Source organism: Aplysia californica, unplaced genomic scaffold (genome assembly GCF_000002075.1).
Source record: "Aplysia californica isolate F4 #8 unplaced genomic scaffold, AplCal3.0 scaffold00243, whole genome shotgun sequence".
Classification (NCBI taxonomy): domain Eukaryota; kingdom Metazoa; phylum Mollusca; class Gastropoda; order Aplysiida; family Aplysiidae; genus Aplysia; species Aplysia californica.
This window is the reverse complement of record NW_004797513.1, coordinates 887,559-901,141: the sequence shown is the minus strand read 5'-3', so window position 1 is coordinate 901,141 and position 13,583 is coordinate 887,559. Positions and strand designations below refer to the sequence as shown.

The following is a 13,583-nucleotide window of genomic DNA, read 5'->3' as shown; positions in this document are numbered from 1 at the left end:
GAAAACATTTATCTTCTGGGTTGTTGGGTTTTTTTGGCAATCTATACAAGTCCACCGAGAACAGCTATCGACGTTCTTGAGTTTTCCTAGTTCCCTGGTCTGGAGAGTTGCTGAACTGTCTTGTGATCTATTGCCATTCTAGTCCTCAAATTTATGAAGATACGACCGTAACAACCTTGACTCGTATTTGTCAAAATGTATGTGCCGTTCGGCTACCGCAACCCAATCCCACTCTCTTGAATTGTAAGAAAGAAAATATTTAATTAAGAAGTACAGCCTGGTGAAGGCAAGAGGAGCAGCCTGCGTGACCCCATCAGACGCTACAGCAACCAACTGAAAATGGAGACAATCAGCCTACCAGGGGCGGCTCGTGGGGCCAAAAAGTGAACGTGCACAATTAAGCTATCTCATGCTGCAGATAGTCAAGGGCATAGTAATAGTAAATGAGACGCTGTATAATTTTAGTATCTTTGGGTTGGTGATGGAGTACCTCGTGCTTTTATTTTCTTTCTTTTACTTGTCGCTTTGATTTCTAAATGAGTACTAAATTTATTTGTTAGCTAAACATCAATTTCGTTCCTCCTGTATTGGAATTGAACACTCAAGTAATAGCTTTCACCACTCCACTACAAAACCATTCAAAGGCACAACTCGTAGAACGGTCACGTTAACTCCTCTCAGGTTCACGGTCACAGAGTCGCTTAAAATAGTGGCAAGACAGACAATAAACAAATCACAATTCACTTGAGCACTCCGCTGGATTGCTCCGGGGCTCACATAATATTGACAAAGAATAGCGTACGGTCTATTGTGGGTTTTCTTTTGACTGCCTACTGTGGGCAATGTTTCGGCACTATTCGGCAGGAGCACATTTGAGATGTGCCGTCTTATTAATATTAATGTACCGCCAAACTCGCTACGAGTGTCGTCATCGCTTGGGTTATCCCCAAGAGCGATTAATAGGTCAGGTTACACTGTTGATCCTATTATGTTTAGCTAAAGAGCGTGGACTTTGGCATGGCATAGTAAATGTTTTACGGCGCTATAGACATATAAATGACAATTATGGCGCCAGTGAGGACCTTGTTTTGATATAATATTTGGCTAGTGTTTGTTTCTGGCTTCTTTTATTTTATTATTGTGAGTGTTTCATGTAATAGAACAACACACAAAATTGGGGCGGCACTGCGCGACCGTGCTCTATGGACGAACCGCGCTTGCAGCCTACCCACACTGAAATTGACCCATTTGAAGAGGGGCGAGGAAGCATGGAGCACCCATTCTTCTTAAGACCACAGTTTTACGTTCAAGTAATTCGAGTAAAAAAGACAATAATCCGACCCCAACACTCTACCCCAATACAACGCGTGGTCGCTTTTAAGCACAATGGGGCTATCTCGAAACTTGCAGTTTTGAGAAAATCGAAGGTAAAGTTTTTGCACCTTGTTCAGTTTCTTTAAAATACAAGGAGAATTTTGTCTATAACCAAACAAATATGCATACCAATGAAACCAAACTTCTCTTATAGGTACGGCAATGCCCACTGTTGGTGTAGGTCAAGATATCTGGAACTCCCGAAATCTGAGTTAGCCCGCTTGTAATTAAAAACGACCCAGTTGTTTAACGTAATTGTCCCCTGTGCACAGAGCTTGAGGTGGGCAAAATAATCCTCAAAAAGACATTATCCGAATTCAGACTCTATAACTCTTTTTCCTGACCCAATTGCGAAGTGGGTCCACCCATTATTCGAAGTGGTGCTACTGCTAACCCGTTAGTCAAAGTGGTTCTAACCCATTTGCCGAACATATTATTATTTACGGATTTTGCCAGTCGACTCATTGCCCAGCCCTACTCAGAGCCCCTTCACTCTCTCAGTGACACTTCACCACGTCTAAAAACATGAAATCTCCAAAGCCAGGATTAGATCTTAAGAAAGAAAGAAAGCATTGGTTTAACGAGGCGTTAAAAATTTCCCTGCTTTTGCGCCGTGGGAGACGGCTCAGGACACTGAGAGAATCTAAAAAAATTGTTTTTAAAGAACGGATCATTGAAATTTGAAACTACATGTTTCGACTCGCTCCACAACGTATTGATAATACATTTTAATAAATAGCATTTGCATAGCACATACCCCGCCCCACAGCAAGCTATATGCGTTCTACACTACATTATTACTACCCCAGCAGACCATAGAACACTCAGAAATATTCTCAGCTGTGGTAATAATAATAGAGTGTAAAGCGCATAGAGCCTGCTGTTGAGCGGGGATATGCGCTATACAAATGCTATCTATCTATTATTATTACTAGAGGGCTCCTCATTCATGAAGTAGGTTCAATGAAATATTTCATCCACAGCAATCCGACATAAACGCTTGAGTATGGGAGACAATGACCTAAAAATGTGTAACGATAAAAGATATGAATAGGACAACAGAAAAGCCGCTTTAAATAAGGAAAAAACAAAGCTATCAAGGAGGGTTTTTTCTTTTTCGAAATAAGAGAAAGTTGCGTTTCTTTGTACGCCTTAGGAAACATTTATTGATTTTTATTTATAATCAACAAATATGTGAATAAAGTCTAAACAAAACCATAGTATAATTTAAATATCGGCCCATCGACTATATAAACAAATGAAGTTATGTTATAGATGTGTACGAAAAGTAAGGTGATCTCAACCCACTTCACTTTACCTCATTCAAATTCATGAAATGAAAAGAAATAGCGGTTAACATAATTATACGATGAATTAAATTATATGTCATGAGAATGATGATCTGACCAGAAAGCTATCAAATAACGTCACACTAAAAAGTATGGAAACGAAATATGACAGGACAATAGACACATCGAATATTGATTGGTTAAGGGAAGTAACGAATATTGACTAAAAATTCTGAGCCGATATGAAGTATTTAGAGCATAGTAAGATTATATTACCCAGAAAGTGGTCTCGAATAATGACTTGATTTAATTAAACGGAATCGAATAATCACAAAGCCAGGGAGACTCGAATAGTAGCGGGGTTATGGAGCTATCTAATACTAATTAGACGAGGGAGGTATCGAATATTTACAGTGCCAGCCGAATTATCAAATATTAATTCTAATGAAGTATCGAATAAGACCAAAAGATGTATAGAATAATGGTAATAATAGAGAAATGATTGTGGTACAGAAAATATGCTACAAAGGGTATCAAATTTTCACGGAGATCTGAGTTCGATCACAGATTGGCAAGAAATTTTAATGGAGTATCTCGGTCTCTCTGCTGGGATGTCATATTCCTCTCAGCCTTAACAGGCAGGGTAGAAAGCCCGCCTCCTAAATGGTTTGAAGTTTGTGAAATAGGCTGTTAAACAAAAGACATTTCCACAAGCCCTTGTCGGGGGCTCCCGTGGTCTTGAGTTTACGGTGTTCGCCTGTCATTCGATAGATCTCTGGTTCGAAACCTGACGGAAAATTTTCATCTCTAAAATGTTCTCCTTTCTCCTGCTCTCTGTCCATGTTTCGCTGCCTGCTTTCGTCTCCATTTTCTCTCCCCCCCCCCACCCCTTTGCCCATCCTCCCTGCTCCTGCCTCTGCTAATCCTTAGCTCTTTCTTTGTGCTTGTCTTTCAGCTACACCCCTGATTTTAGTTCAGGTAAGACTTAACACCTAGCCTTCTCGGATAATGGCGAAAAATCTTGGAGCTTCCTTAGGCAAGTTGAAGATCATTTCGTGGTCCAAAATCGATAAGAGTAGGCCTCGGCCACTACCGGTCAAAATTCAATATTAATTCCTGCCAAATTATTACTATAACAATAAGCAAACATTATGTTGAACTTTTAAGTTCCGTGTCAACGATTTATTCATGATCATATTCAGCAAAATAAAATTCAATATGCAGTCAAACCTGCCTTTTCTCTCACGTGCCCTTGGGGCTTTTTTATTCCACGACACTCTTGCATTTCCCCCCTATATCTTTTACCTATCCACAGCTGCCTCTCTCCAACATTGTCATTGTCAGCCCTTTTTATGACAAATTACCCCATCCCCCCTCCCCCCTCCCCCCCACCAATCGTCTCTTACTGCTAAAGTTTTGTTGTTTTTTGGATCAGACTGAGTGTATACATTCAATCAATGCAAAGAAGCTCGTCTGATCCCTGACCATTTTTCTGGAAATGAAATGGAAAAATGCGATTGAGATTTCAGATTTCAAATTTGAAACCATCTGTTAACTCTGTCAAGTCCAGTAAGTGACCATGACCCAGAGCCTGTTCATAGTAGCCTTCAGTCTGTAACTTTCACTTTTCTCTGTGACCCCGAGTAAACCGTCAGGGACAGGTTCAGCTGCAAAAATAATTAATCTCCACAATAACAAGTAGTATGTAATAAAGTATCAACAAAGAAAAACAAACAACAACAACTGAATGTTATGAATCCAATGTACCCTCATTCAGTCTATAATACATCGTATCACAATCGCGTTTCGTAGCAGGTATAAAAATATTTCAGTTCAGGATATAAGTAGTTTTTAAAGTACAAACAGACAGTTAAAATAAACAACTTCTGTTCCGTAAACATTTACATTTGTAGACATTTTTTTCAGATGACCTAATTATCTAGTCGACCTAATTATCTAGATGACCTAATTATCTAGTCGACCTAATTATCTAGATGACCTAATTATCTAGTCGACCAATTTCCTAGATGATCAGGGGAATGTCAAAACCTGCGAAGCCGGCACAAATGGATGCCTCATTTGTGCCGTGGATCTTGGTCTTCAGCATGTGACCACATGCAACGTTCACGACCTCCGAGTCAGCACATCTGTAGAATAGCAAAGGAAATCCTTCGTATGGTTCTTGACAGACTTCTTTTTCTCCTTCTCCTCCTGCTCCTCCTTCTCCTCCTCCTCCTCCTTCTCCTCCTGTTCCTCCTGCTCTTGCTCTTCCTCCTCCTCCTCCTCCTCCTCCTCCTCCACCTCCTCCTCCTCCCCCTCTTCCTCTATCTCCTCCTCCTCCTCCTCCTCCTCCTGCTCCTCCTCCTCCTCCTCCTCCTCCCGCTCTTGCTCCTCCTCCTCCTCCTCCTCCTCCTCCTCCTCCTCCTCCTCCTCCTCCTCCTCCTCCTCCTTCTCCTCCTCTTCATCTCTTTAAATATTACTCATTTCCTGACTACCTGACTGTAATTATTACGAATGTATATCAATTTTGGAAAAGACTACTTCGAACCCGCCTACCAAGGCCAACTTGAGCTGATCGCAACATAATAATAATATATTATGTGACCACACAAATAGGGACAATCGAAAGAAAATTACCTCCCCATGAAGGAGTCACAGATGGAGGTATTCTAAAGAAAACAAAACTTCTTCCTTCAGGAATTACAGATATAGGTATCTGAAAGACAATAACTTTCTCATGTGGGAATTAAGATGAAACGTTCTGTGTACAGTGGCAAAAAGTCTCACAACCATTACACCACATAATAATATTATGTCAGCCACTATCTGGGTATTCTTTTAAAAATGTTATTTAGTAGAGTGTTTTACAGCGCTCGCAACTGCATAAGGTCATATGAGCACCAAGGGGTTGGTGTCAACAGATAAGTCCTTACAGGGAATCAGACTTACTCTGCTCACCTCTCTAGCTTCAACATCACAACGTCTGCTTCGACTATCAAGGCACCCTGGAAATAGCGGGTCACAAGAGAGTGACAAACATGCAAAAGAAGTAGAGGAAAATGACAATAGTAAGGATTAGGAAAGAAAAAGCAGCAGTTCCCTGCTGCAGATCAGGCACAGTTATGAGCGTGACATGATGAATCAGCCCATTTACAATTCTACTGTGCTTGAACGAGAAATGTCCCCCCCCCCCCCCCTTTTAGGAATGGCCTAAGGACACTACAGTCAGTGGTACTGCCCCGAGGGGTATCTGGGTATTCGACTGTGAAAAGAAAAAAACCCTATAAAACTATGTAATTTTTACCCAATGTATACTCCATATACGCCCAGCTCACTGACGACATCTGACAAAACTAAAGGGACTCCAGGCTTGACAAGATAGTTCTTCTGTTGCAATGGGAATATTTTCTGCATCAGAATGTACGCACTCCGCTCTTTGGAGCGATTGTACTCCTTGAAGAAATTGGTGATGTCCTCATTGTACAAGTTGTTACCTGAGGAAAGATACAGTGATGCACAGCCAGCTGCAGCAGAAATACCAAATTTACCTGATTTTCTCAGTGACAATTAATTGTACATTTTAATTTCATTGATTTACCGCCGTTAAGGTATGCCGGTTGACACAAGAAAATCTTGAGCACTATGAGGTGCATTAGGTCGTTTTCAAAATCGATCAAAATTATACCTCCTAAACATTGAAACTCTGGCGCTCATATGACCTTATGCAGTTGCGAGCGCCGTAAAACCTCTATTGCGAGAGTCGTAAAACCTCTACTAAAACAAAACAAAACATTGAAACTACCGTCCACATATATCATATAGGAGAAACAAGAGAAAGATAATCAAAGAACTGCTCACCTCCACCTTCACGTTGGGGTTTCAAGACAAATTTCTCTGGAGACTGCAGGGCGAGCTTCACGGCAGCATCCCCTTCTTGGTTCTGAAAACACAATCCAGATAACATTTCCCTTAATAAGGTCAGTTACTGAATTACTTGGCTGGAGAATGGATATCATTGTATGTGGTCCAATGCCATAGCTTCTTCCCCCTCTCTCCAGTTCCAAGAAAGGTTTGGCTAGAAGCCATCTTGTTTGGGCGCTCACTAGTGGGTTGATAAAATTTCCTGGTTTCACCAGAAAAAAGGGATGCACCGAATCTGCAAAATGTTAGCCGCGATATAGCAAGGGGACGCTGTATTTCTTTGTACTTTAGTAAGATAATTATTATTAGGTGGACCTTATGTACACCTAAACAGGTTTCAGTGTATAATTATGTGTGGTACATGCAGTGGCGGGGCGCCATTGATGCAATTGGTGCAAGCGCTCCACCCAACCTTGCCCTTCAGCCTCCCCCCTCCGCCCCCCCCCCTTTTTTCTAATTGTTTTAAATCAGTCAGTGCTTTAGATCTACATTACTAGGCTACATCCTTGCGATCCGTCACCGGCTGGCTGCGACAGTGATGTGGCAGACTGCGAGGATGGTTATACTCGTCGCACCGCTTGCGGTAGTGTCTGCTAGGAGCAAGCAAAATCTTTGCACTAAAGTTATTTTTGTCACTGTAGAGAAATTTAGGCATCGTTCTTCTCGCACAAGAAGAAAGGTGCATGAAACGGTTCTTTGCAGCACCAATTTGGTGCAAGCTAAAAATTTGATCCAAGTTCCGCTAGCCTATCCAGCCTACTACTCTAGAGTCTACGGTAACTCAATGAAGAATGGGTATCGAAACTGTTGTCTCCCTTTATTGTATAACAAGTTCTGGTGCTGCACGAAGTAATTACAAATAAAGAAAACTTTAAATCTTTTCAGATTGTGAGCATAGTGAGTTGTTAGTATTGTTTCACTTTATGGCAACTTGTATGCGGTTTCATCTGGAAACAGTTGTAAATGTTGATAGATGTAGATTACGGGATATCCTGCAGATTCTAATCGACTTTCTCCAAAAAACTTAATAGTTGTTTAGTGGCTACTAAGCCTATTGCCCATTTGCTCACTTTCCAATTATGCACCACCTTGTCTGCAACCCACACGACACCACTGGGTACATGTATATCGTGATGAAATCAGGCTCTGTTCAAAAGAGAAAAATCGAAGCAGCAGGTATTTTTTCGCCGGTTTGGCAATTTTCAGTCGATTTTGTTTTGTTTCTTGGCTCAGCACTTTTAATGTCCAATCAAAAACACATTTCTGTAAAGATTTGACTGAAACTCATTGGTTAAAGTTAAGAAAAAATGAAAATTTTAACGTTCAGTGGACGCTATGGAAGTGACCAAACTTTGGCAGTCATTTACTTCCATAGCTTGTAAAGCGAATGAAACTTGTTATCAAGCAGTGATATGCGCTATAGAAATGCTATTTATTATAACAATTATTCCAAAAAACTCAAATACGCAACATACAAACTATATTTCATTATCGTTATTATAAAGAATTATATGGGCTAGACAGATGCTTTTTATTATTACCATTGTTATAAATAGATAATATTGTGCATTATACAAGTCCTCTATTTATCATGATGATTATTACAAACAAGTCTAAAAGTAAAATGGCTAATGAAAAATGTACCAGATCCAGACTGTACTGGTCAGCAAAGGTGTCCCTTATTGTGTTGACCACCTGTGGGTCAGAGACAAAACGTTCCAGAGCCCCGGGCCGAGTCAGCTCTTGTTGGATTTTCTTGGCCCCGGTCAGCTGAAGTTGTACAGAGGGACATTTGATGGCACGAGACAGTTCACATTTCAGCCTGGCGTCCCATTCCTGGGAAAGACAAAAAGGGAACATTATATTATCTAATGTTTTAGTACGGTTTTACGGCACTCGCAACTGCATTAGGTCATATGAGCGAGCGCCAAGGGGTGGATGTCAATAGAGAAGTCCAAAAGGGGAATCAGGCTTACTCTGCTCACCTCTCTAGCCTCAATAGCACAAAGTTTGCTTCGACTATCAAGGCACCCCGGAAATAGCAGTTCACGAGAGAGTGACAAACATATAAAAGAAGTAGAGGGAAAAATGACGATAGCAAGGACGAGCAAAGAAAAAACAGCAGTTCCCCGAATGTTGTTCCACCACAGTATGAGCATGACATTGATAAATCAGCTCATTTACATTTCTACTGTGCCTAAGAACATGTTAATATCCCCCCTTTGGGAATGGCCTAAAACAACGTCAGTCAGTAGCACTGCCCAGATGGGGGCTATATCATCTAAGGAAGACAGTAAAAATGGTGTGAGATCTGAATAAAATAAGATAAAATTCCAGGGGGGAAATTTTGTTATAATAGCGCAGGCAGGCAGCCAGATTACCGACGTCATCTTCTCAATGAGCGACAACAACCCCCCCCCCCCCCCCTCCCCAAACTACCCAAACTATAACTGTAACAAATATTGATCAAAATGGACTGTTGACCCTAGAAATGATTATCAATAATAGAGACAAATGATGAAACACTCTTAGTAAGGCTGTTTAAGAGGGGGGGGGGGGGGCTCCGAGTTTAACGCCCATCTCCGAAAGGACCGCGCCAAGTGGGAAATTTGTGCAAAGTGCCTTCCCCCAGGACACTACGTCGGACCGAGCTGAGGCTCGAACCCCCGAACACTCAATCTCACGATTACGAGTCCGGTAGCGTAACCACCAGGCTACCGACGCCACAATAGTAGAGACAAAACTAGCAAGAAATATGTATAGATATAGAGTGTGCATAAGAAGAATTGTGAGAAGTAAAAATAAGAACAAATGATAAAAGAGAACAAGTGGGTGGTTGGCGGGTGCTCTGGTGGGGTTTGCTCCTTCTTTCCTATCTAACATCTATCTTCCTTTTCTCCCCTTCTTCTTTGTTATGTTTGTTACTCTCTTGTAACACCTCTAATCTTCTGGCGCTCATATGACCTTATGCAGTTGCGAGCGCCGTAAAACCTCTACTAAAACTAAACTAAAAGAGAACACCACGTGAAATGGAGATGCATATATCTAGGTGACTTTCGGTTGGCCCTGTGGAGTAGCCAGCTGAAAATAAAGAGCTAAAACACCATAGCATGTAGGTATCTTTGATAAATTCAGGAATAAAAACACAAATTATTTAGAATAAGATCCTGCTTTACCTTTTGAGAAGTGTAGTTTTCTGCTGTGTATCCATCCCTCAAGTATATTACTGCTACTTCATCACCATCTCTGATAATAAATGAAACCATTATATTATTATTACCTTGAACGTTCAATTTGGTACAAATAAAGCCTGCAAAAATATTTCATAATAACACAATAATCTAACAAAATAATGTGTGGCCAATGCGCATATACCAAACAGTAAGATTAAAGCAGCACTCAAGATTGAATCATCCCATATCATTCCATAATTTTGATGAAAGCAAACATCATATTATTTTAAAATGAAAAAGTAATACTTATTCTGAAAGGGGTATCTGAGGGTTTTGAACTCATGGGTTTTTCATAAGGGAAGAAACAAAATTTCATGGTATTCAACATTTAATATAGTTGGTGAATATCCCAGCAATAAAACAATAATATATAATGTATCAACAGTGCAATGAATTTCTTTTTGGACAGCCGTGCACCACTAAAAAGCAATGGATATAAAATATAAAGCTGCTTAAGTTAAATTAAAAACTGATACACAATTTCTACCCACATGATGAGTCTGCTCTTGTCATCCAAATGGCCTTGGTTATAAATGTCCAAGAATGTCTTGCGTAGAATCCGAATGTTAGGGTTCCTGTCATAGACTTTGATCTCCAGAAATCGCTGATCAACGACATTAAGCTCCGAGGCACTCACGACGAATATGATCACAGCCCTATGGAGTAACAATAGTCACAAAATTTCTTTTTCACCTAACTATGGGTGGAATAATTCTAAATTGTAAGCCTGAACAAATGAAGACAAAACTAAATTTAAAAATCACTCGAAAAATATAACTTTGGGTAAATTAGTTGTTAATTGTCACCCAGAGCGAATAAAGACTGAAATATTGTCAATTCAAATAAAGAGACAGCGAGAATTCAATCAGATATCTACTTTTTATCAAAAAACATTTATATTCTTCATCTCCAAAAGATTTGATTAAAAGATGTGATTATTTGCTGTTGTCTTTCTTAAAACTGACTCTCAAAACAAAACCAAATGACGTTCAAGATCACGTTGACAAATTTCCCCACTCAGAATTTAAACAAAGAAATGGAAACTTTGTGCAAAAAATCAACACAGTGCAAATCATCTGGACTTGGGCAAAGGTTCAAAATTCTAAGTATGTGACAAAACTTTGGGCCTAGGAAAATTCAACGTTTCAATCTCAACCTGATCCAAAATGTTACTGAATCACAAGCTGAACTTTGCAAGTTTGCAAGCATCAAATGTCTCGCTCTCTATCAAAGTTCAAAAGGCTATCTAAATAACTAAACTGTGTGCCTGAAATTACGAATGTCTCACTCTCTATCTGGGTTCAAAATGTTCTCGAAATTACTCAACTGTGGACCTGATAATATCAATGTTTCGCTGTGTATTTGGGTTCAATATTCATGCTCTTTAAATTACCAAACTATGGCCCTGAAAGCATCCATATCTGAATCTCAATGTCCAACAGTTCAAAAACGCTAAAGAGATTATCAAACCATTGTCTTGCAGGCATTAATTAATGTATAATCGTTCAATAGATCAAAACGCAAACTAGAGGGCCAAACTATAGGCTTGTAGACATAAAAAATGTCACTCTGTACCTGGGATTTCCGTAGAGTTCCCACGCTTTAACCAAGCCGTCAGCAAATCTTACAACAGGGTTGTTGTCAGGAAGCTGCAGTGAAAAACAGTTTATAGTACAGTTAAGTTTGTACTTGAGTTAATTTTACCCTCCCCCAAAAAAAATCAATGGGAAAAAATCACAGAACACTTTCCTTCACAACAGGACCACAAATCCCCTTTACATTCAGCAAGCAGTGAGCCAGTGTTTCTGCATACATTTTAAAGTTCCCTTTATCTTTATCCCCTACTAATATATGCCAAGGTACTGTTCTTGAAGTGGGTACCCCCCTTTTTAGACGCCCTGTACGTTCATATTTACCAGATTATCCTTCAGAATATAAAATTCCTCAGTAGGGGAAACCCCGTATTAAAATAGAATAGAACATTTCTAAAATAATTGTACAAAAATGAAAAGGACTAACCTGTTCTGGTTTAAAGTCTTTCCCTGCCATTCTAAGAGTCAGTCTGTAAAAAAAAAACTCTTAATGATAAATACTGTTTTGCTTTCATTAATTATATAAAAACCCTACCTTCCTTTGAATAGAAAACACATTTATACCGAACTGACTTTTTTTTAAATTTCACACTAATTTTTCCACCTTCGAATTGTGAATTAATAGCTTTGTAAGAGTCACGAATACTATTATTAAACATGTTCTCAGTTCATGCTATGAATTTGAAGTACATATCTTGAAAAAAAAACCCGAACAACTTTATTTACCGAATAAAAGTCAGGGGAACAGTACTGCAGCACAATAAAACGCGACTCGACTCAGTCCGGTCATAACCTTTCTCGATTTTAAATAAATGATAATTATTATATTATTGTGATAGTCATGACACTGATTATCTCAATCAAACGCCCTTATGAGGTATAGCGATACTGCATTTCACTATTGCACGTCGACAACATGATTTTTCCCTTTTTCTTATCCCTTACCCATTTATATGAGACTAGCTGGGCCCCCTTTCGATGAAAGAAATGATCGGTGCATTATCATCAACTGAAAGTCATTGGTCTACTATATTTACACTCTACTGGAATGGAGCAATAAATCATGAGAGATGCAACAAATTAGAAGTTCTAGATCTATACTCTCAAAACAAAATTATGCGCCTCGCGAAATATCACTTCCGGCACTTCCGCCGTGAAGGACAGCTACGCAGATTTGTTTCATTTCCCAGTTAAATAATCACAAAGGCCAAAGAAGGACAGAAACTTTTTTGTCAAATATGTTTTTCTTAATTCAGGAAATGAATAAATCAAAAATCGGGCTCCATCATAGGGGCCTATCTATCTTTTTACAGGTACGTGCCAACTTTCAACTCTGTAGCTGTTGTAGTTTTATGGGAAAGGTGAAATAATATGTGTTTCCAAGTTGTCAAAAATATAATAGATTGACGCCTTCTGATTAGTAGAAAAAAGTGTGTATGACAATGTTCAATAGTGTATTACGTGTATACTTAGTATGGCTAGTAACTGTTACAGATAGAGATTACATGACTATAGATGTAAGTCATTGATCTGAGAGCAACGGTGATTTTATAAATAATGGTGGTGATGAGGGATGATGTGGGATTGCGTTTAGGTAATGTTAGCCTTAGTCCTATCTTCTTCTGCTCCAACATGAGTTACATTCCTTTGTGGAGAAGCTTTGTTGTTTGTTTGTTTTTAAATAGAGTATCTCTGTCCGTCTGCTGGGACATTGTATCCCTCTCAGCACCAGTTGGCCTTTACAAGCAGGGTCAAATCAGAACACCATTTAAATAATGTAAAAATTGTTAAAAACTGTATTAAAATATCTGCACTTACAATTATCAACCTGCATCATGATCATTTTGGGTGTCAAATGTCTACACACAGAACTTGAACTTTCAAAAGACTATAAAACACTGAGGGTCTCCTTCCTTCATAAGCAAAATAATCACATTTAAAGAAAATTAGATTTCAAATGTCATACTTCAGCTATGTATGCAGATACTGGACATTAGTATGTTAAGTTAATTGCAATGATTTTCTATTAGGTTCTTATTATATGAATGTGCAAAAGTGAATATTATGAGATTGTCTCTGTATTCATGTGTGAATGTAAAGGTAGGTAGGGAGAGAGAGAGGGGGGGGGTGAGAAAAAAAGAGAGAAAGAGAGAGGAGACACGCACAGAGAGAGC

The 13,583-nt window shown here is 39.3% G+C and overlaps 1 protein-coding gene across 1 annotated transcript in view; it reads right to left on the bottom strand.

The window, feature by feature from the left end:
- Positions 1–4,407: 4,407 nt before the first annotated feature.
- LOC101860254 (glutathione synthetase-like) overlaps positions 4,408–13,583 on the bottom strand; it is a 13,630-nt gene continuing 4,454 nt past the window's right edge. Inside the window, exons 6-11 of the mRNA XM_035970260.1 lie at positions 11,393–11,466; positions 10,305–10,473; positions 8,229–8,420; positions 6,522–6,603; positions 5,968–6,157; positions 4,408–4,810 (exon numbers count right to left, since the gene is read on the bottom strand). Of these exons, the coding sequence (XP_035826153.1) occupies positions 4,687–4,810; positions 5,968–6,157; positions 6,522–6,603; positions 8,229–8,420; positions 10,305–10,473; positions 11,393–11,466 (831 nt within the window). The 3' untranslated portion in view covers positions 4,408–4,686. The remainder of the gene's footprint in view (positions 4,811–5,967; positions 6,158–6,521; positions 6,604–8,228; positions 8,421–10,304; positions 10,474–11,392; positions 11,467–13,583) is intronic.